The 27,137-nt window shown below is 40.5% G+C and overlaps 1 protein-coding gene across 3 annotated transcripts in view; it reads left to right on the top strand.

Annotated features, from left to right (window-relative positions):
• dmd (dystrophin) overlaps nucleotides 1-27,137 on the top strand; it is a 1,415,828-nt gene that overhangs the window by 674,758 nt on the left and 713,933 nt on the right. For all 3 annotated transcript variants that reach the window (XM_052015085.1, XM_052015086.1, XM_052015087.1), the window contains exons 35-37: nucleotides 13,949-14,128; nucleotides 20,764-20,892; nucleotides 23,105-23,275. In XM_052015085.1, coding sequence (XP_051871045.1) covers nucleotides 13,949-14,128; nucleotides 20,764-20,892; nucleotides 23,105-23,275 — 480 coding nt within the window. The remainder of the gene's footprint in view (nucleotides 1-13,948; nucleotides 14,129-20,763; nucleotides 20,893-23,104; nucleotides 23,276-27,137) is intronic.

The following is a 27,137-nucleotide window of genomic DNA, read 5'->3' on the forward strand; positions in this document are numbered from 1 at the left end:
GTACATTACTATTATCTTAAAGCCTTGCGTTTTAAATCCCCCTACATTCTCAAAACACTCCACAGATTCTACAACTCACCTGTATACTTTGCAGTGACTACTTAACCAACCAACCAGCACATCTTTGTGATGTTGGATGAAACCAGAGCATCGGGGGAAACCCATGCAGTCACAGGGAGAATGTGCAAAACTCCAGACAGAAAACGCTCAAGATCAGGGTTGAACCCTGGCCTCTAGTGGTGTGAGGCAGCAGCTCTACTTGCTGCACCACTGTGATCTCCCTCAATAGCATAGAATGTAGTTGCTTGCGGCACAGAAATTAGCAGGGATGTGTTAGCACATTTGAAAGCTTTTTTTACCCAACAGGTTATGGCCACTTGTCTGTGAAACCATAGACTTGAAAATTGTCTGTTGTTTCACATGTGAGTCTAAGATAAGATCTTTATTAGTCACATGTACATCGAAACATACAGTGAAATGCATTTTTTGCGCAGTGTTCTGGGGGGCATCCCGCTAGTGTCGCCACGCTTCCGGTGCCAACATAGCATGCCCACAACCTCCCATCTTTGGAATGTGGGAGGAAACCGGAGCACCCGGAGGAAACCCACGCAGACATGGGGAGAACATACAAATTCCTTACAGACAGCGGCTAATACAAACTAAGAATAATATATTATAATATAATATAAGAAGTGTGATATAAACATGAGGCTTTAGAGTTTGACATTGGTGAATGACGCTTGAGGATTCCTAACATTAGATGATCGAAGGTTATGATGCTTACGAAGGGCTTCTAATGGTATTAGGATTATTTAATACTGGCATTTGAATCCAGCTTAACACTGTGTTTTTGTGAATGCTGATTCGAGAATCAAATATCATGAACACAGATGCACTAAGTTTGTGCCAAAGTGGATCTTTGTAGTTTTCATGCCACAAACAAATATTACAGTTATTTTACATTATATTTTATGTGGATTGTAGAGGAGCATTCTGACAAATATTCCAGTACCTATGTTGCAGCCTTAGACTGGCAGAAAGGTAGCAGGGTGAAAGGATTGTTACTGAAGTAACCCCCAGTAAATCTGCATTGGACTGAAGATAACAAAATTACTTAGTGAAAGCCAGTGAATAACTGTACTAAAGAATAAGAAAAACAAACCATAAAATTGCAGAAGTAACATCGAGCGGGTTTTCATTTGAGAGCAGAAAGTGGCAAAGCTAGATTTGCTGATGATGAACATGTGCTGTCTCCTGGAAACTAAAATGTGAATCATATGGATATTCTGCCTCTGACTGACTTGGCTGACACAAGGTTATTTCTTAGCACCTTTCTTAAAAAGCAGAAGGTTTTAGTTTTGCTTCCTCCATTCGCAAATTTGGAACTTCCTGCCAATTAGGGTTGTAAAGTGAATAGCTTGGAAGAGGGAATGATTGAAGGTGTCGTTTCAAATAGAAAATTATTATTTTATGAGAGAGAGAGATAAAATATAAATAGATTGGAGAGAATGCATGGTGTATTCTTTGAGCTCACTCTCTCCATTCCTGCAGACTTCTTAGATCCTTTATTGCATCGTAATTACTGCTTAAACACATTGGTGTTGAGTTCATGGCAAAGTCTTTATGATTTAAAAAAAAATTATTGTTGATGACTTCTAAACAAAGAATTGATATCTCCTGTCGCATTAGGCTTCACAGAGCAAAAAATGATCATTTTTGTTCTGCTCAAGGTAATCCCCCTTAAATTAACTATTTTTTCATTTGTTCTTTTGTTGGGAGTGACCTGGGCATTGCTGAGAAAATCCATTCTTAATTCCCCTTGAGAGGGTGGTGAGGTGCTGCTGCCTTGAAGCACTATGGTCCTTTTGGAGAGGGTATTCCCACTGTTCAGTGACAATGAAGGGCCAATGACATATTTCCACACAAACAATGGCAGACATATGGGGGGGGGGGGGGGGTGGTAAATGCAGCTGCCCTTGCCTTGGTGGTTGAGAATGTGGGTTTGAGAGATGCTGTTGGAGTCCAGGTGAGTAATTGCAGTGTACTTTATAGATGGTACATACTGCAGCCACTCTGCAATGGTGGGGGAAGAAAGGAATGTTCAGAGTGGTTGAAGGGGTGCCATTCAAAGACCCTACTTGGTTCTGGATGATTTCAAGCTTCCTGAGTTGTATTGAAGCTGCACTCATCCAGGGAGGTGAAGAATATTCCATCACACTTCTGACTTTGTGCTTTCTGGATGATGGAAAGACTTTGAGATGTCAGGAAGTGAGTCAGTTCCTACAGAATACCCAATTTATGAACTGTTCCTGAAGCCACAGCATTTACACAGCTAATTCACATGAACTTCTGGTCAATAGTGATGGTGGGGACTCAGTGATGGTAATGTGATTGGGTTGGTGATCAGACTGTCCCACGTTAGAGATGGTCAGTGCTTGTCACTCTCGTGGCGCAAGTGTCAGATCTCAATTATCAGCCCGTGCTGGATGGAATCCAGTCCTGCTGCATGCTTCACAAGATCACAAGACAAAGGAGCAGAAGTAGGCCATTCGGCCCATCGAGTCTGCTCCATGAGCTTAAACGAAAACTATTCCTATCTAGCCCTAATTTCCGGCCTTATCTCCATATCCCTTGATACCTTGACTAATTAGATACCTATCGATCTCCTCCTTAAACGCCCCCAATGATCGGGCCTCCACAGCTGTACGTAGCAAAGAATTCCATAATTTCACTGCTCTCTGGCTAAAGATATTTCTCCTCATTTCTGTTTTAAACCGGTACCCTCTAATTCTAAGATTGTGCCCTCTAGTCCTGGACTCACCCGCCAAGGGAAACAGCTTAACCACATCTACTCTATCCAGTCCTTTCAGTATTCTAAATGTTTCTATAAGATCCCCTCTCATTCTTCTGTACACCAGTGAGTACAGTCCAAGAGCCGACAAACGCTCATCATACTTAAGCCCTTTCATTCCTGGAATCATCCTCGTAAATCTCCTCTGAACCCTCTCCAACATCAGTACATCCTACCTAAGATATGGGGCCCAAAACTGCACACAGTATTCCAAATGAGGCCTCACCAATGCTCCGTAGATCCTCATCAACACTTCTCTACTTTTATACACTATACCTCTCGTAATGAATGCCAACATAGCATTCGCTTTCTTTACCAGCGATCTGACCTGGTGGTTAACCTTTAGGGTATCCTGCACGAGTACCCCCAAGTCCCCTTGTGTGGACTGTTTCATTTGCTGAGTTGTGAATGGAATCATCACAGCTCAGCAAATGTGTGATGACTATGATGACTCTGATGATCGTGTAATCATCAGTGAATATCTCCAGTTTTGGTCTTATGAGGGAAGGAAGGTCATCGATGAGTCAACTGAAGGTGGTTAGGATGAGAACGCAGCCTGACGAATTCCTGCAGTCATGACCTGGGGCTGGAGTTATTGACCTGCAACAACCACAGCCATCTTCCTTCTTGCGAGGAGTGTTTGCTCCTTGATGTCCATTGACGTAGTTAACCAGTGCTCCTTGATCCCACAGTCAGTGAAATGTTGCCCTCATGTTAAGGGTAGTCACTCTTACATTACCTCTGAAATTCAGCTCTTTGATCCATATCTGGACCAGGTTCTGATCAGGTCTGGAGCTGATTGGTCCAAGTGAAATCCAAATTGCACATTGATGAGCAGGTCATTGGTGAATAGGTACTGCTTGACAACAAGATTGGCAACACCTCGCATCACTATGCTGATAGGAGGGAGTAGATGGACTGGGAGGTGATGAACCAATTTGTCCCCCTCTTGTTGAACAGGGCATATCTGGGCAGTTTTCTACAATGCTGGGCAGATGACATTCTTTTAATAGCGCCCAAACAGCTTAGCCAGATGCATGGCTTGTTCTGGAGAGTAAGTCTTTATTACCACAGTTAGCATAATAGTGCCGTCGTGCACTATTTCCATAGTATTTTCTGCAACCAGTGGTTTCACATTTATATTGATCTGGCCATTCTTTAGCTAGGTGTGGCAATTGCCACATTCCCCGTGGTGTCTTTTGCATGCACAACACAAGACTGGCAAAGCAGCTTCATTCCGGAATGAAATAACCAGTGTACCACAGATGTGTTTTTCTTCTCCAAAAGCAGATCAAAAAAGTGCTGTAGTCCTAAACAGGCAAGTCTGTGATGCAGGTGGTTTGGAACTCTCTGATAGGTCAGGGATGTCGACAAAGGGGTATGGTAACTTTCGAAGTGGCAATAAAGTTTTAAATGAAAGTTTTTTTTGCTCTGGCAGAATGATAATATTGCCATCCTCATTAATAGTGAAACATCAAAAGATGGCTCCTTGCCATATATTTTGACAGTTGCCTGGCCAGTGGTTCAAGTTTTAATTAAATTTTAATGCAACTGTAATATAAAGGAAAATTGTTATATAAATTGGCAGCATAAAGTACTGATATTCACATTACTATGCAAATGTTCCACATCGTGATCTAACGAATAATCCACTGAGATGTTCCAGGGCAAGAAATTATTTTTTGTTTGAAAGCCAACAGTCTCAGAAGAACACAGGGGGTCTGAAATTTTCAGAGGAGATTGGCTCATTGATATTTGTCACTCTTAGTCTCCAGGTAACTGCAGGTGGTCCGATAGACATTTGTGTAAATTTCGTTTTCAGTACAAGCAGGGACTGCGCGGGCAATCAGACATTAGGTGGCATTGCGGGTGGGCAGACAGAAAAAGTAATTGCAAGAGGACAAAAATTGTTGAGCTACCAAGAAAATGTCCATGAGTTAATAATTATCGTGGCACATCTGATCAAACACATATATCATTGAACTTTCTGGAATACTTGAGAAAATTCTGAGGGGTAACATGAGTGATATGCAATACTTCACACTCTAATTCCACCTAATTGTGAGTTCCCAATCTCTTGGTCACGTGTTCAGCACATGTTTGAACAACTGGGATTGACTGAAGCATCACTCCACTGAGCCTTTGTCATTTTATTTCACTCTTGAGCAAGATGTAGCCATTGCTGGTAAGGCCAACATTTAATGTTAATCTCTAACAGTCCTTGAGAAGGCGTAATGCAGCTTTGAGCTGCTCTGGTGATGCAGTACTACTGGGTAAGAACTCCCAGAATTTAGAAATAGTAACATTGAAGAGGCACTGATATAGTCAGCTTAGATGAGACTTGGTAGAGAACCAACATGCCTTTGCTGCCCTTTACTTCTAAGTGGTAGGTGTCCCTCGCATGGGAGATGCAGTTGAAGAAGGCTTCTTGTAGATGATGCACGTTGTGGCCATTATGATGATGGTGGTGTAGAGAGTGAATGTCTAGGGTGGTGGATGCGTGCCAGTCAACTGGACTGCTTTGTTCTGGATGACATCATGCTTGATTATTTTTGCACTCATCCAAGACAATTGCAACGTTTCTTCACTTAAACCTTGGTTGTTTGGGTCTTGCTTCATTACCTAAAGGAATTACCTGATGGTCCAATCACCAGCAAATAACTTCTCATGTGATAGAAGGAAGATCACTGATGAAACATTTGAAAATGTTGGGCTTTGGGCACTGCAGAATCTTGATGCAATGTACAGGGGCTGAATTGATTTGCCTTCAACAAATGCAATCATCTACCTTTGTGCTTGGTATAAATTCAGCCTTGGAAGAGTTTTCCCTTGATTCTCATTGACATTAATTTTAGTGAAGTTTCCTCAAGCCACACTTGCTGAGAAATATAGTGGATTCTGATTGAAAGTATAAAAGAATGTTAAATATTATGGAAACAGTTTGGAATCTATTGAATGAGGGTATATTTGGAAGGGATAGAAACTTATTGCTCTTCCTGAGCATTTATGGAAATGGCATTTTTTGTTGTTTACTCACATTAAAACAGAATGCACAGAGCACATCCCTCATTTCATCCAAAAGCTCACCTCACTTGTTTGGATGGAGCTTTAGATATTCAAATCGAGTGGTAGCACTGAGTGTGGACATTACCTTGATCTTTGGACTATAATAATAGACATGGGTGTTGAGCAACATTCGAGGTGTTCTTCATTAACGTGTATTACTTTCACTTGTATCAAAACTTGCACCACGTGGTGGTGCATTGTTCCCACTTGAGAGACTTGAGCGCAACGTAATGCTTCAGTGTCATGTTGCACTATTGGAACTACCAGTTTATGAATCAGCCACCATGCTGAGGCCCTATTTACACTCTCCTTTGTAAAGAGATTCCATGACATTATTCAAAGGGCCTGGCAACTCTCCTAAGCCAGAAGCTTTTAAATTGGTTGCTTGGCATGAGCACTTTGTTGTTTATCGATTTTGCTGCAAAAAATTAGTGACATTATATATATTGCAACAGTGAACTTAATACATACTTTATTGGCAGCAAAACATTTTGAGATGTTTTATGCTACTAAAGGCATCATAAATGCATTAAAGCCCTTTCTTCCCATCTAATCTATCGGACCTTTTGAGAGATGACCTTAAGGCATGTTGGCAAACTGGATTCAAACTTGGCTGGGTGATAGGAGACAGAGAGTAGTGGTGGGTGGGTGGTTTTCTGACTGGAAGTCTGTAATGAGTGGTGTACAGTGCTGAAAACGTTGTTGTTTGTGATATATATAAATTACTTGGAATGAGACCATAGATGGTATAATTATTAAGTCTGCAAATGACACGAAAATTGGTGTAGTGATAAGAAGGTTGACTAAGGATGCAGCACGACAAAGGTCAGTTGGAAAGTTGGATAGAAGAGCAGCACGTAGAATTTCATCCAGACGTTTGTGAGGTAATGCAGGAAGTCAAATTCTGATAGGATGTATCGAGTAAATGTTAGGGATTTGAGGAGCATTAGTGTACAATGAGACTTTGGGGTACAAGTCCATAGCTCCCTGAAACTGGTGACACCGGTGGATAGGGTAGTGAAGAAAGCATTTTGTATGCTTGCCTTCACCAGGGAAGGCATGACGATGATGCCTGCAAGCTCATTCATGCCCTATAATTCACAGCCGTGATGGCAGCAGTCTAACCTTGCATGATAATCTCAGCTTCCAAAAGTTGGAGCATCATGTTGCAGCTGTACAAAATATTGGTGAGATCACGCTCAGAGAATTGTGTACAGTTCTGGTTGCCACACGGCAGGAAAGAGGTGGAAACAATGGAGAGAGTGCAGAAGTGATTCACCACGATGTTTCCTGGAATGGAGGCCTGTAATCATAAGGAGAGATTGGACAGGCTGGGTTCACTTGCATTGGAACGTAGGAGGCTGAGGGGTGACCTTATAGAGACTTATAAAATTATAAGTGGCAGAGATAGGAATGATGGTCAGAATCCATTTCACAGTGCAGAGGATTCTTCAACTGAAGAGCACAGGTTTAAGGGGAGAAATTTAAAGGATATCTCAAGATTTTTCTCATAGAGAGTGGGGAATATCTGGAAAAGCTGCCAGAGGAGGTGGTCAAGGCAGACACAATTATAACACTTAAAAAGCATTTGGACAGGCACTTAACGCAGCTGCTCGCTCCTGTGTCCAACCCATGTCCTTCATTTACATACAGTGAAAGATAGACTGGCTGACAAAATCTGTTGAGTAGAGCATGAGCATGCTGGACCTTTCTTGAGTAGCCCTGCGATATACTGTATTCATATATTCATGGTGGTTTGCAACACTCTGCACAAGCTCAATGTGATGAGGCACAGTGTTTGCTGTAAATCACGTGGGAGCATGGGGAAGAGAAGAGTAAAGGGGCAAATTAGAAAGCTCCTTTCACCCTTGGTCGTGAACTCAACCAAATGCAATGCCAACAACTGCAATCCCAATGCTCCATTCTCCACCAATCTCGGACATTTGCTTTGTTCCATCTTTATTTGCAAAATAAAAGTCATTGCAAAATAAAGTCATCACAAAATAAATATAACAGAACATATTTATGGATGAAATTAACCTATTTTACCTAAAAGAAAAATATGTGTGTGCTTCCTTAGCAACTGGCATTCCTTGACTCCCCACCATTCTCCTGGGACATTACTTCAATCCCTGTAATTTGGTGAACAGATTGCAACGTGACAGTGATGCCTGCAAGCTCATTCGTGCTCTATAATGAACAGCCGTGATGGCAGCAGTCTAACCTTGCATGATAATCTCAGCTTCCACTGCCACACTTGGATGCTGGGTTGCTGCTGTTTGTGTTGCAGTGGAAGTTGCAGCAGTGGTCATCAGGTGTTGCAGCGTGGCTGGATCCAGAAGTGTGTAAACTATGGTCGTCACTGCTTCCTGGCCTGGAAGGTTGAAGTCCAAATTGTGACACTCACTGGGGCCAACTTGGTGCTCGCCTCTTCCATGTTCCTTAACATTGCACACAAGCATTCTGACAGGCTTCCCAAAATATCAAGTACTTAATTGTGCACACCCTTAGCCACCCCCTGGAGCCTGCCTCAATGAAGACTTCATAAGAGTTTTTGGCAGCAGAATGGGCTTGCAATACCACCTTCTCGCAAGCTGCTGAACACTTATTCGTGCCGCAGCCTGAGCTTCAGGTCCTGTGTGTGTTGTGTCTTATTGTATGGAGATTTCACCCTATTGCTATACCCTAAATATGGTGCAGTGTCGTCACCTGAGCTGGATAGTTACAGGTGTTAAATTGAGTGATTGTCCAGTCATCAAAATAATCTTGCTTTTCTTCCACACCTGGCTAAGTTGTAGCTTCTAGGTATCTGAACTGAAGAAGGGAAAAGGGTACTGTAATTTGTAGCTTGTAAATCAAAAGAGTGTAGGGTTAAGGCAGAGGTAGAATATGAAAGCAGGGATTAAGAATGGGGATTCAGTCATATACCACTCTGACCTCCAAGGGAGAAGGGAGTTTGTCATTGAGTGTTCTCAGTCCATTTGCTGTCATGGTTAAAAAGCTATCATGTTGTGGTAGCTGTTAAATATTGCTGTGGGGCTTGCAGGAATTGTCAATGTGTGAGGGTGAGGTGAAGCAATTGCTTGTTTGCTCTCCGTCCTGATGCGTAAAGATTTTTTTTTGCAGGGGATTAATGAGTGTATGCGATGAATTGAGCAGTGTCTGAGGCTAGTTTTGTTGGAAGAAGTATTTGAAAAGGTTTTCAGTGACCATTGTCATGCGGGTGAGTTCATTGAACTTCTTGCTGCACTGCAGCTGGACACTGGCATTCAGCTCTGTGGCTCTCCACTTCCATTACTGAGGATCTATCTGGAAGGCTTCCTGGTTCCTGTAGACACTGGATATTTTGTCACTTTGCACCTTTCCACCAAGATCATTTGTGCAACTTTCGAATTTTGGGAGTTTATACCATTTCTCATGTTGTGCTGTCACCGAATATTTCCAATATGAATTCTCCTGCATGTATGCAAGGACTTGCTGCAACCTTGATGCACCTCCTCAAGTCAATCTCAAGTAGTACAGGCTCCTTCCAGTCGCCGATTCATTTTGCAGTTAGTGAATGACGGCTAATGCTTCAATTTTTCATATTCACAATGAATTTTGAAGTATTTCACTGTCAGGGTTCTTGAAAGATGTTTTATGGAACTTTATGTTACCAGATGTCTGGAAGCCACTGTTCTGAGTGATAAATCATGAGAACAATGTTTTTATAAAATATCTTCAATAAAATGTCCCAGGGCTTCATGGAGGTGTTACCAAATAACATGTAAACTGAACCACCACACATTGGGGCGAAGCATTTGACCACACAATCAGCCGAGAGGTTCTAAATGAGGAAAGATGGGTAGAAAGGTTGAAGAATGGAATTCCTGCAAGGGGAAGAATTGGAGAAGCGTGGGCATGTTGGAGGATTGTGGGATTACAGAAGATGAGAGAGCTAGGTAGTGGTGAGGCCATGGATATGTCTGCAGCCAAGAATGAGAATTTTGAAATTGAGTCCCAGTTTAAATGGGAGCCTCTGTGGGCCAGCAAGCTGATGGGTGGCAACCCAGTAATGTTTGGTGCATCAGAGTTTCAGTCGACCTCACATTCATACACAGTGGAATGAAGGAGGTAGGACAGAACGGATTGTTTGTGAAAAGTCAAGTTCTCAGGTGCAGATGAAAGATTCACCAGTGGATGAGTTGAGGCAGGGTTGGAGCCTGCAATATTACATACAGTAGGTGGGAATGGGTAACCCGTGTGATGGCCTGGCTGGTCAATCCCACTAATCATCTTAGGACCGATGGAGTGAAAAGTCTGCTGCAATTATAGACATTCCCTTGTGGGGGTGAGTTGGATTTGCTGCTATGAGAATGGAATTTGAACTGGAGTCCATAGACAGTCAACGTAGTCTTCCTGATGTTTAGATGATGGTCAGTTCTGTTTACCTAATAGCTGGTGTTGGACAAGCAAATCCTAGTGACAGGAAAGGGATAGAGAGGGAATAGTGCAGTAGAGCTAGATAATGGCATCAATGCAGAATCTGCCTCTTTGGTACAGAATGACATTGCTGAGAAATGGTGATTGGGTGAGAAGTGGGACGGTGCTTGGGGAGCACAGGACATGGTTCTGCAGTTAGAAGAAGGGAAGACATTGCAGGTGATTCCTTGGTATTGGCTCAACTGTTAAGGGAGAGCTAGGCAAGTAGGGTCCCACTCAGCTGTATGATGGGTTGTTGACCATGTCAATAGCCGCAGGAAGAATGAGAAGGGTGAGACTGGGTAGGTTATATTTCTCATCAGTGGCATTTTTGAAAGGTATTTTGGTCCTGTGGAAGGGTTTGAAACCTCATAGGAGGAACTTCTGTGAAACATGAATGTGAACTTGAACAGTATCTTATGGGTTTGTCAATGTTGCTGAGGAACAGTAGGCTGTTTGTGAAGGGTGCTTCATGTGAAGGATTGGAGAGAAGCAAATAGTTTATTTGAGGAGCGAGTTGATGGTGGCAGATTTTCAGTAGAAGGCTCTGTCCCCGAGGAGAAAGTCAGTTAACGTCAATAAACATAAGGGCCAGGAAGTGAATTTGGATAGTTTGGAGTCTCAAGTGAATAGGAGGTAAGTCTGATGGACAAGGTGATCTTGGGAAGGGAAATAGCAGAGAAATTTGAGAATGATCCAAGTTCAAGGATGGGGCGAAAGGAGAAGCAGAAGTTCAGCTTGGCAGTAAAGGGGAAAGGGCCGAAGTGGTAGAGGCAGGTGACTGAAAAATGTCAGTCTTTGTGACAAAAGAAGTTCTTGAGCTCCTCGCAAGGGAATGTCCACAAGGGAATGTCTATAATTGCAGCAGACTTTTCACTCCATTGGTCCTAAGATGATCAGTGGGATTGAACAGCCAGGCCATCACATGGGTTACCCATTCCCACCTACTGCAGTCAGGAAATGGGCAAAGTCATTTTTTTTAAAACAATATGTATGTTTATTCATATATGGAGATATCTGGCATCTTTCTTCCTCGCCAGAATGGAAGTAATTTTCCTTCATGTCTTACTACATGAAGTTTGAGTGAACTTGATTCTAATTTTTGGCCACACCTACCCCTTTGATCAATGCTGCAATGTCCATTGAGTCATAGAAATTTCCAGCATGGAATGAGAGCATTCAGCCATTGTGTGCATGCTGGTCAACAATGGAATTGTGTCACATAATCCCACATCCCAGCTCTCAGTCCTTGGCTCTTCAAAGGCTCATCCAGGTGCTTTGTAAATCAGCTCAAGGTTTCAGAAGTTCCAGTCCCAGTCCCAAACTGCTCTGTTCCAAAGTGTCTCTTCAAAGTTCCAAAGTCTTTTCTCATAATTACAGATCTCAAACCAACATCCTGATAAATCTCCTCTGTGCCTTCTCTTGAGCTATCACATTCTTCCTGTTGTCTGATGTAATAAATTCTGTTAAGGATATTGAATGTGTTCTTAAAAGGTAATCTGATACTTTTTTTTTTCCCCTTCAAATTGACACTGGATGGGCGACACAGCGTGTAGAGCTGCTGCCTCACAGCACCAGAGACCTGGGTTCGATTCTGACCTCGGGTGCTGTCTGTGTAGAATGTGCATGTTCTCCCTGTGACCTCGTGGATTTTCTCCCGGTGATCTGGTTTCCATCCACAATGCAAAAATGTGGGTTGGTAGATTAATCGGTCAGTGTAAGTTGTCTCCACTGTGTAGTTGAGTGGGGGAATCTGGGGGGAAGGGGTGGTGCTGAGAATATGGAAGAATAAATATGGGATTAATGTTGGATTAGTGTAAGTGGGTGGTTGATGGTCAGCAGCAATTTTTGTTTGCTGCTGTATCTTCTATGACTCCATGACAATTGATGCATGAGTTTAAATAGAATCACATCCACCTTGGTTGATAAAGCACTTGAACAGGCTCCATTTAGGTCACACTTCAAGTTTCTGCTCAAAGGTATTTGCGTAATTGCAAACACAATCTTCAATGAATTAACACAATTATTTGACATAACAGAATATAATTGTTTGCATTTTCCTTGGATTTACATTTTTTTTAATCACAGTAATGCAGCTGATATTAGGCTAACTATTAAAAATACGTTTTCATTCTGTGTTCAGTTATCCTTTAATGAGAAACTAGTATTTATATCATCAAAGTGATCTTAAAAATTTAGACTCAACTATTTACCAGCTTCATTGGTTACACATATCCATTTCTTAATATGTTAAATACTCTTATTGTTGTAGGAAGTATTTTAGAACAGATCTACCGGCATCTGTGAAACAAGCTCAATTTGAAGAATTACTCAAACTATCATGGATGTCAATGGTGTTTCATGATTTTACTCTGGGGATTAAAGTCAATGGGGATCATGTCCACTGATTGGAGTGAAAAAGCAGCACCAAGGAAGATGGCTATTACTGTCAAAGAGCAATCACCTCAGCTCTGGAAGTTATTACTGAAGTTCCTCATGACTGATATCATGGTGGCATAATGGTTAAATTAGCAGATTAATGACACAAAGGTCTGGACTAAAAATCCTGAGTCATGAGTTCAAGCTCCCTTGCAGCAGCTATGGAATTTAATTTCAGTTAGCAATCTGGAATTTTATATATATATATAAATTGTCATTTTTATGATGGTTGTAAAACCTCTCCTGGTTCATTCATGTCCTGCAGGGGAGGAAATCTGCTGCCCTCACCCAGTTGGCCTATTTGGGGCAATAGACATACAGCCGTAGTTCATTCTTAAATGCCATCTGAAATGGCGCAGCAAGTATCACAAGTACTTGTGTCATAACAGTTATGGACCATTCAACATTGATCCAGACACTGAATTTGAACCAAGCCCAGTCAACTTTCGCAAAGTCCTCCTCACAAACATTTTGGGACCAGTGTCTAAACTGGGAGCACAGTCCCAGATGCTTGTCAAACTACAGCCTGACGTGGTTCTGTTCAATGAATACCTGGCAATTGATGTGAGACTCTTTCAACACAAATCTTTGATAGATCCTGCCATCAGGAGAGACCTACCAGATGGGGCCTAACAGTGGTATACAGGTGGGAGGGAGGAGCCATGGGAGTCCTCAACATTAACTGCAGAATTTGAAATCTCAAGGCATCAAATCAAACGTGAGCAAGGAAATCTGCCTAAGATGGCCACCTCCCATCCTCCACCAGCTAGTTGATCAGTGCTCCTTCATGTCCTTGGAAGAATTCCCCCCATGCATGGTGCATTCTGTACCCTTACTGCTTTCAATGTCCATCACCAAGAACGGCTTGGCAGCGGCACCATTGACCAAATGATTTAATCAAAAATATCAAGCTGGTGTCAATGGAATGATGTCATGTGCCAGTGGAAGGTTTCCCATGCTCTCTTGTGTATGAGCAGGAGAATTTTCTTGCCCAGCAATATACAAAAGTGGGGGAGGGGGTGGATAACTATGGCTGATTGGGATGATTCTGATCATCATCACTTTAATGTCCTTTTTTAAAATCTTCATTGGTTGCTTTTTGAGTATTGACATGACCTCCTCATTTTATAGGGCATACAGAAAGATATAGAGAAACGACGGCTACTGCTGAACAGCATCACAGAGACTGGCGAGAATCTGAAGGCCATGTTGGGCAAGAGTAACAATGTTGTGGATGATAAACTCAGTCTGTTAAACTGCAACTGGATAGCAGTCACATCACGGGCTGAAGAATGGCTTAATCTTCTGCTGGTGAGTAATTCTGAACATCACATTTTTCCAGGCAGAGGTTTTCAGAGAGTTGTATGCTGATGACATTTTGTGATACCAGCACAGCAGAGGATCATGCCATGTTGTGTTGGAATGGGATGCAGATTCACCGAGTTTCAGCCTGAAAGATGGAAGGGAAAAACTTGAACAGAGGGAAGGTGTCCCTTTATAATCATGGGGGATTTGGAAAGAACCTGTTGTATATTTTAAAATGGTTATTTGGATGTTCTCAGCAGTACTTATAGCTTCCAGGAAAAAACAGAACTATTAAAGGTTAGAGAATTTTGTGAGGTTATTGTGGAAAAAGTTTTCTTCATTCAGTTGAATGACACTTCATGTGGTGTTTTGCCATCTATTATTTCCATTGAAGTCAGTGGAAATAAAAAAAAATCTGGGCACTCTCAGACTTGTGAGGGAGAGCTTCCTGCTAGCGCAGCACCCAAAACAATTATGATTCCAGTTACTGTCCTTGTGGGGAATACATTACAGCAACTAATGGAGTTTGGCTTTAGCAGTGCTGGATATGGTGATAATTGCTCAATTGATTGAATAATTACAGCCCATCAATAGAACACAGATTATGTGCACACTATGTGCAAAGATTCCATAATTTTCTGCATAAAATCAGTTTCAATTCATTGAATCACCCTGACTATGACCTATATTCCAGGTTCTTTGTTTATTTTTAACTTAAATATATGCCAGCCTGCATTTCTAACTCTATATGTAAGGTTTGGAACTATCACTTAAAATTACCCATCCATTCAAACCTTTGGTATGCAGATAAAATGTGACTGAAAATTCATATTTTGTTGAATTACTTTATTCATTGGATAGTACAGCTGAAGCACTTCATGTCATGGCAGTCACATGACTGGAATTCCTCCCTGCAGCTTTTTGCATTTTGGTGAAGGAACACCTGATTTAATCACAGATTGTCAATTCATTAATTTGAGGTTCAGTTGTAAATAATTACTTATTGCTCTTCAGTAATTTGCCTAAAAACTTGATCAGAGCTCAGTCTGGACCTCTTCGCTGAGCATTGGTTTCACCAGTTCCCAAGGTGCAAACTACATTTGGAGAATAATTTGGTGCCTGTAACAAGGTTATTATATAACATTTACTGTTTCAGTGGTATTTAATTCTATCCCGCACAAATTGCTGAGGGGGAAAGACATATGTGCTTAATTTGCTTGTAAAGAACACATTTAGTAATAACTATTCCCAGATACAAGGTTTTTAAGTAAAGCTAGGGAAGGGAAAAAATGAGGAGGAATGCTAGCAAATGAGGAAGGAACAATGCTGAACTTGCTTCTGGGAAATGACATGGAAAAAGTGGGCCAAGTTTCTTTGAGGGAATATCGAAAGAATAGTGATCATAGTAACATAAGATTGAGCGTAGTTACGGAATAGAGTATGGCCTACTCCGAAGTAAAAATAATCAATTAGGGCAGGCCAGTTTAATGGGGTGATTACAGAAAATTGGAATCAAAGATTGGTATTGAACAGTGGACAGCCTTTAAGGAAAAATTGGTTTGATTAGAGTCTATTTACATTCCCATGAAGAAAACTATTGAGCAATCAAGAAATAGAGAACAAAATAAAGCAGGAAGAAAAGACACATGGCAGGAGTCAGCTTGTTAACACAGGTGACAGCCAGGCTGATTATAGAAAGTAAAAATGTAAATAATAGAAGCAAAAAGGATAAATTGATTTAAAAAGAAGACTGCAAACTTGGAAATGGAATCCAAGTATCTTTGATAGGCGTGCGAACAGTAATAGAGAATAAAGGCAGAGGTTTGTTCTGATCAGGGACAGAAGTGGAGATGGGAGATTAGCTGCAGTACGAAATTAGTACAATAGTTTTGAACAAGGTAGAAAATACTGCTGAAATCACCCAGTGTGGATGGGATATGTCCAAGGTTGCTTATGGAAGCAAGGATGGAAATTGTGGAGGTATTAGCCATAACCTCCAGATGGTGCCGAGGAACTGGAGGACTACAAATGTTCCATTCTTGTGAATGTGATGTTTAGACAAATCTAACAACTGCAGGCCAGTCAGTTTAACATCATTTGTGGGCAAGGTTTTAGAAACAATGATCGCGGAGGGAATCATCTGTCACTTGAACAAGTGTGGACTGATTACAGGAAGCCACTATGGATTTATCAAAGGAAAATCTTTTTTAATTAACATGATAAGAGTATTTTTTGACGAAGCATTCCTCGCCCGACAGGGGGAGGTGGGTGGTCACTGAGGGGAATGCAGACATTCAAAGGCATTTGAATATGTGCTTCATAATAGATTTGTCATCAAGATAAATGGCCTTCATGTATATTAATGACTAGGATGTGCAAGGCACGATTTCTGCTGGTGACTTTGAACTTAGAAGCATCGTGAACTGTGAGGAGGATGGTAATTGACATGGAGAGGGTGATGGAGTGGATGGACATTGGACAGATGAAATTCAACATAGGAGGAAGCTTGGTGTTAACTATCAATCCATAGACAGGGGTATATATGTAACGATTGTTTAAGGTGGTTGGGTTGGAGCAAAAGAAGTTTGTAAAGGATATGAGACCCTGGGCTTTATAAATGGAGACACAGCATTCAAGAGCATGAAAGTCATGACGTATCTTCATGAAACTCTAGTTGGACCATAGCTTGATTATTGCCTCCATTTCTGGTTACTGCACTTCAGGAAAGGTGTGAAGGCCTGAGAAAGGACACAGAGAGATTTACTGGAATGGTTCCTGGAATGAAGAACTTCAGTTATGTGGATGGAATGGGGAAGTTGAGGTTGTTCTCCTTAGAAGAGAGCAGGTTGAAAGGAGATCTAATCACAAAAGGCAAGGATAAGTAGACAGAGAAGAAGTGTTCCTTTGGAACCAGGGGATACAGAATGAAGATGGTCAGCCAATGAATAAAAAGTGTCTTTAGGATAAATATTTGTTATGTAGTGAATAGATAGACTGCCCTTTTGAGATTGTGATAATTTGATCAGAAAGTACAGAATCAGAGCCAAAAGAGAGGGGAAAAGAGAATAAATGTCAGCTTTTACCAGAAGCCATTCAGCTGTGAGAGAACTGAATTCCTCCATGAAGAAAGCTGCTGAAAAAAAAACAAACTGTGAAAAGTGATTGTTTTGCTGGATCTCTGATCACCTGTTGCTGTCTGTAATACATGCTGAGAGTTTTGTTTCAAGAACTCAGTACTTTTCTGGGCTTGGTGACTCACTATCATCATATTTTTGTTGAAAATGATATTGCAGAAATCTTATTGCTTTCTTTGGCTTTGATTATGTAATCTTTTGGCAGTTAAGATACGGGACCGGATTGTGCTTGCAGTTGCCTTTTGCAGGATGCTAGCAACCAGACTAACCTCCTGTAGCTGTGTCGCTCCCAATGCACTGCTGATCTGGGAGGTGAGCCACCCTGAAGCAGTGACGTGGCTGCTGACACTATAAGGCTACACACTGATTGGTCCTGATGGCCATCTAACTAGCCTGAGGCCACTCATTCTCCATGTGCCTCTGTGATCACAGGCATTCAAAAGTAGCTGATAAGTACTTGCATATCTTTGGGGGAAAAAATTAAAAATATTTATGGAAATGAGTTCAGGTAATAACATATTCAAAATGTAAATTAGAAACTTTAATTATGTTATATTTATATTGTTCATATTTTCAAACAACATAGAAGAATGCCGTTAGGCCCATCAGCAATGCTCTGAGATGAGGTCATTGCTGGATCTGAGTATTTCCATATCCCCATGGATTTCCCTGTAACCAATTCTCTCTTGCATGCCTATTGATCCCACCCTGATTTCCTCAAACCTACTGACATGAAGGGTCATTAACCTAAACCAGTTAACCGACCTACAAGCATGCCTTTGGGATATGGAATGAGACTGGAGCACCCAGGCAAGCCCATATACTCACAAGCAGAACGTGAAAACTTGCACAGACAGCACCTGAGATCAGGATTGAACCTGGGCTGATGGAGCTGCAAGGCAGCAGTCCTACCTGCTGTATCACTATCACATAACTGAAAGAAAATGAAGCACTAACCTGTGAATGAAGGTTGGTGAGTCCATTCTAATCAATTGGCTGTGCAAGAAACTTATCCAACCCTTCAGTTCATGATCTCATGGAACCTCCTCAGACACAGTGAGAGGTCCAATACACTGCCATTTGACCTCCACTGCGTTCCATTTTCCCTTTTGCAGTGCACAGGCAGAGAATTACAGAAGTACCTGGTACGCGTGGCAGTTCTCCATTCTCTCTGGGACCACCAGCTAACTATAAGAACGATCCAGCCTAATCTTTCCTTGGGAGGATGCTAATATCTGGAGAGGTCCTCAAACACAGCAAAATCTCAAAGTCATTGGCATAGATTGTTAGCAGTATCTCTGGCAGCACTTTCTCTCGTATTAATTAAAGTGCTTTCTCTGATCTGTCCCCAGTGCCACATGTTATTGTGAATTGGAAAGCAAGATTCATAGACACCTGGCAAAGCCACTTTTCCAAAGATGTTCAGAGGCAGATTAATAACTCATTTGGTCTTCAGTTAGTGTATCATCCTATAAACACAGCTAATGTACAAAGTAAGGATTCCTGTTTAAGCCTCTGTTAATCAAGCTATTTCACAGTACATTATAAAGTCAACATCTGGTGTCACCCTAACACAGTTATTAGACGGTACCCTTTCTTACTGATAACTTTTGAAATTATTTGCTGTCAGTGCCTCAGGTTCCTGAGCCAGACATTAGCAGAGAAATGCATGCAAAGTAAACATTGTTCAGAGATGCAAGTAAAATATCTGCCTGTGGATTCTCCTTTCTTTGTTCCCCGATGATGTGGTCTCTCACTGAAAATGGACAAGTACTGAACATATAAGCTTTATTCCTCCAGTATTGTCTCATTTTTATTTGAACATCTGTCCTTTGGAAAATAAACCTCGTCTAGGAGGTGCTCTCTGAAGCCCAGCTGCCATCAGTTTGTTGAAATAAAGCTACTCCAAAGTTGTCAAAGTCCTTCCAGCTGCTACTTCACTGGCAATGACAAGGGGTTGGAAAGAAAATTCTTTGGAAAGCTGCAGCAACACTCCAAGATTTGGAAAGAGAAGAGAAAGCAGTAACAGATTCTGTAGTTGTTTGCCATTGTACATGTTCCAGTCCCGAAGGCATGTCTGAGGTGACCTGTGTTCAATCAGGCAATGCACTTATCCCTTGTTTGTTGAAAGTATACATTAGATTAAGAAGAAATCCAACGTGTTCAGCAGTTTAATTTACTTCGGAGTATAGGGCACATCACTTGTCATGGCAGTGGATTCGTTGTTCTTGTGTCACCACTTCTCAGCCAGTGCACATGGCACCTCAGCTCCATTCCTCAAGCAAATTCTGCATGATTTTCTCAGGATGGGCCTTATTATCCTTTGAAGAAAAGATGATTTTTTTTTTGCATGGCTTTACTCATTCTGAATAAAACTTAGGTACCAAGTGGGTGAACAGTCACTACTGCATTCTTCTGGCGTGTCTCTTTGTCGACTCTTTTTTTCCAAATTAACATCTAGAAAAAAAAATGCTCTTAGGCATTGTGAAGAAAATAGAAATGCTGTAATCATTTGATTATTGTCCACATCACTTATAAATTGTCTTGGTTGCAGAGTCCTAGCAATAACTTATGACCATATTTGGACAAGCAGCAATTATTGGCTGGAAGTTAAATTGGGCTGAAGACCATCAGCCATTGGGATGTATGTTGTGTGCAAAGCCCTTCATGTGAAGTGCAATAAGTTATTGCTGAATTCCCTCTGGAGAAATGATCGTTGCATCTCATTAACAGTTAAGCTTTGTAAAATATGTAACCCATCTAATTATTTTCATTCACTTATAAATGATTGAGGTTTTTAATAATTGATCTTGAGCCTGTTCTATTTGGAAATGCTTTGTGCTAATTGATCCTGAAGATTGCAACTGAAGTTCTTCACAGTCCTAAAATAATGTTGTGATGATAGATGTGATATTTTAACAAGAGGGCTGATGTTCATTTAAAATGTAAATTATATGATGACACAACAACACTGGGACATCAGAGAATGAATGCTTCATGCCTAAGAGTAGAAGAATGCAGATTCTCACAGACTGAGCATCTGGTACAAGCAGACATTCTGCACCTCCCATTTGAAAAGTAGTTGCAATCCAAGGCCATAACTGAGTTCTACCACAGAATAGCTGAAACTACTGGGTTTGATCCCCTGGAAACTTTCATGTCAAGCCATGCAATTAAATCAAATACTAAATTCACTTTATTCAATTTAGTTATTGTAATTGAGTGGAATTAATTGCAAACAAATGGAATCCTGGTGAAATTGCACAATGCAATCTAAAAAGACCTCAAGTTTGCAGTATATAAAAATTTGATCATTGCTGTTAGCCTCACTGAGTGACTGCTTGAAGAACAGCATTAGCCAAAATCCAGGAGCAGGGCATGTATACCCAGTTTTTGCCAAGTAGTTGTGTGTGGCTGAGGGATAACATTGGGGAAAATATGTAAATGTTTTCTAGTTTTATTTTAGAAAAGAAAAACCATCTCAAAAAATACTTTATTTTAATACAGGAATACCAGAAACAAATGGAAAATTTTGACCAGAATGTCGCTCATATCACAACCTGGATGTATCGTGCTGAAATCTTATTGGATGAATCTGAAAAACAGCAAGTTGGACAGAAAGAGGAAGTTTTGAAGGTAACATACAATAACAGTTATCTTCTCTCACCATACTTCTAAATGTGGTCTACTTTCCACTTAGAATTCAATTTCTAATTGTAAAAATGAAGAGAATCTTGATTTTAGTTTAATTTGGAAGCTAACCTACTTATATGTGCACATGTAAAGTTGTCAGAATTACATGCAATGTTTGGCTTTGATGCCTTCCCACTGATTTAAAAACTGAAAATGTAAACTCGGTAGGTAGGGCAGCATCTGGAGAGCAAGAGTTTTTGTTTGAAGCTGATTCCCTTTCATAAAAACTGAAGAAACTTTCAAGATATACTGAGTTTTAAGATGCAGGGAAATGTTTCGGTGATGTGGGAAAGAACAAAATAAAAGACCTATCATCATATAGAAGGCAAGAAAGATTAAGGGATTGGTGATGCAAGGCAAAAGAAGATGGCCTTGGGGCAAGTAATGTTGCAAAAGATGGATTTTGAGGCAGCATAAATGGGCTTTGCTGTATCCTTATGAAATAGTTGACACATTGTGAAGTCTGTTTCTTCAGCACACTTTAAGCTTCCTTGGAGCATTGTAGGAGACAAAGGGCACAGAGTTTCTGGTGGTCGAAAACTTGTGGTCAGACTTGAAGAATAAATTAAAGGTGTTCTGCAATCTGGTCTTGCAATCTGCATTTAGTTTCCTTGACATAGAAGAGATTGCATTGTGAGCTGTGACTGTAGTACATTGAAATGAATAAAATGCACAGCATAGCTGATAGGGATCTTAATGCATTAGTGTAGAGGTGCTCTGGGGAGAGGAGGGTGCGTTAGGGATGATTGTACTGTGTATCAAGTTGTTGTGGAAGGAGCAGATGCTTAAAGGTAAGGATTGGGGAGTAGTTGTGCCATTGTGAAAGTGTCAGGAATGCCTCGCATTTAATGGTGGTTTGCATTCCATTCCATTGTGAATACACAGGTGCATGTGAGACATTTATTCTTCAAGTTTGACTTCAAGTTTTCAATGCATCTGAGACATTTTCAGTTGATTTACTGAAGGCAAGAGACCTCATTTTTGTATAGATGTGCTTGGCATTTTTATTCCACTCTCACTATATCTGATGGTTGACCAGAGTGCTTTCTACCTTAAGACAGTACCAGTGTGGTTGCACTTTTGGGTGTTAAGAACCCAATTTTTAATCATTCATTAAGGATAAGTGAATGATTTGTGGGTTTTGTGTCAAAAGTTGCAGATAAGATATTTTTATTCCAGATTATTTTAAGAATAAACTATATTAATAATAATGAAATTATCCAGACAAAAATTGGAAAATTATGATAGATTAAGCTTGGGTCTATTTTTTCAGGTATAAACCATAGAGCAAAGAACTTGTGTTACTCTTGAATAAATTAACATAAGCTTAATTTACAACTTTTTATTAAAGCTGTCAGTTGGAGGAAAAGTTGGCCATCTGAGCAAATGGCCTATGTAGAGTAAACAAAGCTAATTTGCTCAGAAAACAGTTTTTAAAGTTCAGAGGAAGCAGACACCATTGCAATTCTCTCAATAAAAGCAGGGTAATTTCTCAAGACACTGAATAAAAGAGACTTGCATTTAAATTATGTGTATTGGGTCAATCAATCTCAGTAAATTACATTGAATATTTGGGAATTACATTTGAACTACTCTGCACATAAATGGAGGATTAAAAACTAGTTTTAGTCCTCACTTACCATTCAATTAAACTCTGTGCCCACCGAGAATCAGCACAGAAAGAGAAAATGATGGTAATGCTCAGTAACTCGGGGAGCAGCTGTGGATCAAGAAGTAGTTAACATTTCAGTTATGACCGTTCAATGAAACATGATTTTTTAAAAAAGTTTAGTTTGACTTGATTCTAATTTCCTATTTTTTTATTCAAGCTCCATACATAGCTGAAGTCCATTTTTCCTGGGTTGGGGGCCATATGGTGTTGGCAGTAAAAGAAAACTCTCTTGTCATTGTGCTGCAGAGGTGTTAGATCCAAACTCAAATCTGTGCTTCAAAAGGATGTTTTCTTTGTTTCAAAATGGGGCAAAGTGGCAATTTGAATAACTGTCCCTTTTGAACATGGATATCAAGGAGGTCTTTACCTTCTCTTCCTTCACTCCCTTCCCTCATTCATTTTACCCTCTCTTCACTCTTAAGTTCAGCACTACCACTCAATATGCTTGTCACTAATTTCAAGCTCTTTGCTCATGGACTGTAGCATCTGAAGTCTGAACTCAATGACATGAGACTGAAGGTGGATGCTGTGCGTGACCAGGCCTTGGAGCTGATGACAAACCGTGGCGATCACTGCAGGGAGGTGGTGGAACCCAAGCTGTCGGAGCTTAATCAGAGGTTTGATGCCATTGTGCACAGAATAAAAACTGGCAAGGTATGTCAAAGCGCTGGATAAAATGCATTTTAAGATTGAATGTCTGGAGTATGAATGCTGGATTTTAATCAGTATCAATGAGATCTTCTCAAAACAAATGTTTAAAAATTCTTGATGAGCTAAGAGTGCTCATGTCTCAGGAAACCTGACAAATTCACCCACACATGATTGTGTTGGATTGTTAGCCTCAGTTTTCAATAATAGAATCTGAAATTATTCTGTGGGTCTCTCATGTCATATGCTTGGCACTGCCCACAAAGAAGGCTGATTTAGCAGGCATCTCCATGGTATCCAAAAGCAATGAGATGATCAAACTGGTAGAAGCCAGTTCAGTCAAGTCAAAAATCTGAATATCAGACAAGTATAGGAAGTCTGGGCCATTGATCCAGGGACAAGCATTTGAATCCCATCATGGCAGCCGTGAAATTTAACGAAATAACTATTGATACTTCTCCACATTTAATTACATGATTGGAAAGAAACCTGCAATCTTTACTTGGCTTGTGTGACTCTGCTTCCACTGGCAAGGTTGACTCCTCAATGCCTCCTCAGTTCAAGGAGCAATTAAGGATAGACAATAAATGGGGTCCACATTCTAGGAATGAATAATTGAAAATACCCCATGCTAATTTTACAGAAGCAAGATAAATCTTGAAGCATAATTGAGGAATTAAAGTAGAAACTGATGTATTCCAAGCCGTTACAATAAAAATATTTATTTTAAATTCTGTGGAATTTCGATGATTTTTTTAGGCTAAGGAGATTGTTCAGCAGTATAATATTAAAACCTCAGTCAAACTCCAATCAACACTGGTGGATACATTGGGAGTAATACATAAATAGTTGTCCACATCAGTTCATTGATTCTTTGTTGAATCCATCCATGAAATGTTGATGTTTCAATGACACGAAAATAGGTGGAAGGGCAAATTTTGATGAGGATATTGTGATTCTGCGAAGGGGTATGGATAGATTGAAAGAGTGAAAGTCTGGTAAATGAAATTTCATGCGAGAAAGTGTGAGGTCATGCACTTCAGTAAGAGGAATCAAAAAGCGAGTTAAAATGGAAATAGATTGCAAATGAGTGAATTATAGGGAGATCTAGGGGTTTTCGTGTATGAATTACAAAAAGTTAGCAGGCAAGTAGTTAAGAGAGCAAAAGGGTTGGAATTGAGAAATAGGAAAGTCTTGTTACAATTTTAGTGTTCTGGTGAGGCCACTGCTGGAGAACTCTGCACAGTTTTGGCCCCCTTGCTTAAGAAAAAAATGAGTAGCATGGGTGGCTGTCCAAATGAGCTTCGCCAGGTTAATTCTTGGGATGAGGGGGGGTTGTACTATCAAGGAAGGCTAAATAGGTTGAGTCTGTACTTTAAACTGAAGTATTTACATTTTCTTTTCATGGAGAGGGTGCTGCATTTCTGGAATCATATTTTTGAAAGATTGGGGGATTGAGGCCTGTCGGGAACTGGCAATGGAGAGGAGTTAAGGCCAGTATAGATCAGCCATGATCATTTTGAATGGTGGGGCAGGCTTGAGGGGCCCGGTGTCCTACTCCTGCTCTGGTTTTCTTGTGTTCTTCTATGAAGGCTGAACCAGTGCATCTGGAACGAAGGAGGGTATTACACTGGCTGCAACTTGCAGATTTTGTTCAATGTTATATGGTCAATGTGAAAAGTGCTGACAGTTTTGCTGTCATTGCAAGGTGAAATCTCTGGCCCATGTGTTTATCAGGAATTCATTTCCACCACTCAAGTCACTTTATGAACCCGTTTATTTTAACCTGTCTCCCCTTGCACAGAGGAGAGACGGTTACAAACAAATTGTCAAATTTTCATATGCTAACTTCTCAGAATAATTTCAGAATCATCATCAGTGCATTTCTCGCAAGGTTAATTTAATAATGTAAGTTCATAAAAATCAACATTGAAATAGTCCAGATTAGCCTTGTGGAACAGCACATGGTTACATTTCATTGCTAATCTATAATTTGAGAGCACAATATATAAGAGCTGGCCACAAAGCACATGGCCCCTCAAGCCTGTGGTGCCATTCAAGCAGATCATGGCTTATCTGATATTTGGCTTCAAATCCACTTTTCGTGCTTGATCCTGGTAACTCTTGGTTCTGTTATGGTCCAAAAGCCTTCTTATTTCCATGAGCAGTGACTGAGCAGCCACAGCCCTCTGGGTTAGAGAACTTCTTGAGACTATACCCCATAGTTCTAAACTCCCAGGAGAAACATCCTTGCAGCTTCTACCCCATTATGTTGTATGTCCTTCCAGGAGAAATCATTCTGCTGATCTAAGCTACAAGGAGTCTTGGCCCACTTTGCGAAATCCTTCCTTGTTGGACTACCCCCGGAAAACCGAGCTTGTTCATTGCATGTCTGCTGAAATTTATTAAACCATGCCTGATAGATGGGAACAAACCATTAAGTGTTGCAGTTATTCAAGCATGATAAAAATGGATGCATTATTTGACTATTACTACTAATCCATGCATGAAAATGATTGACGAATCTATGACCATGGGCATTAACCTATGCATGGTTGATGAGGAGCTGTAAAGAGAACCATGCTGATGAACTGATTCACTGAAATAATCATATTTTCCATTTCACAAAATGTTGAAGAGTCACAGACATCATTGCCTGATTCTCATCCTATTTCAGTTGGACGTTCATCTGCATTTCTGGTTGACGTGCAGAAATACAATTGCTGTTCTCAGAGATGCACATTTTTATTAACTTCACACAACTATTGCAATATTATGCATCCAGGCACCCATTACTATAACGTGAGCATGATTCCTAAACTGTCTTATTTAACTTTCGACCTTGCACTTGATGTATAAAAGAATCAAAACACAATAAAACTGGAACTTGTTTCTCAAGAAATTAGCGTCTGAATTTAAGAGTTGGCACGTTGATTTAAATGATTACAAACTTTTTTGTTCACAAAAGTATCTGTTTCTCCCCTCTGTGTAACCACTGAATTTGCAATGCACTCAAGATTGTTGAGTGTTGAGGAAACGAGCACGATTCAGTATTGTTTGACATTAGCAGGAATGAAGATAAGCAATGAGGACAGACGGGTGAAAGAAAAATTTGTGTTGAAGTAGCATATAATCACTTGTCAAAGTGCTTGATGTACAATAAACTTCTTGGTTCCATTGATCAATTATTCATCAATTCTGTGCACAATAATATCATGCAAACATCATGATCTGAATGATCAGATAGTCAATTTTTAACTGCATCAGTTGGTAGAGCACAGTTAAAATGTGTATCTGAAGAAATTTCTGTTTATGGGATCTTTAAATTCTACCTGAATATCCCAAAAACAGAATTGTCCTCTCTGAAGCATGATGCCTTCAATAAGGCAAGGCTTGATTGGCATTTCATTCACTATTATTAACTTAAATTTCCTCCACCACTGGCATATTATGACTGCAGTGTTTACCAGCTACAGAATGCACTGGATTTATTCTCCCAGGCTACCTAAACAGCACTTCTCACGTGTGCAACCTTTATCATTGAGAAGGACAAGAACACCACCACCTGCAGGTTCCCTTCGAGTCACATGATATCCTCAATGGAAAAATATCAGGATGATGTGTTTCCTCATCATCACTGTATCTAACTTCTGAACTCTGTCCCCAACAATACCTCTACGAGAAGGATTGTAATGTTTCACAAAGGCAGCTCTTTCCACCACCTCTCTGAAGGTCAGTGAGGAATGGAGAGCAACTGTTAGCTTGCTAGCGATTTTCCCAGATCCCCAAAAAAATTAATAAATATTTAAACTCCCTGATTAATACATTGAAGTTTTGGCAGGAAATTAGAATTCAACTTTGGCAGAGA

The sequence above is a fragment of the Pristis pectinata genome, chromosome 4 (assembly GCF_009764475.1).
Source record: "Pristis pectinata isolate sPriPec2 chromosome 4, sPriPec2.1.pri, whole genome shotgun sequence".
Lineage (NCBI taxonomy): Eukaryota > Metazoa > Chordata > Chondrichthyes > Rhinopristiformes > Pristidae > Pristis > Pristis pectinata.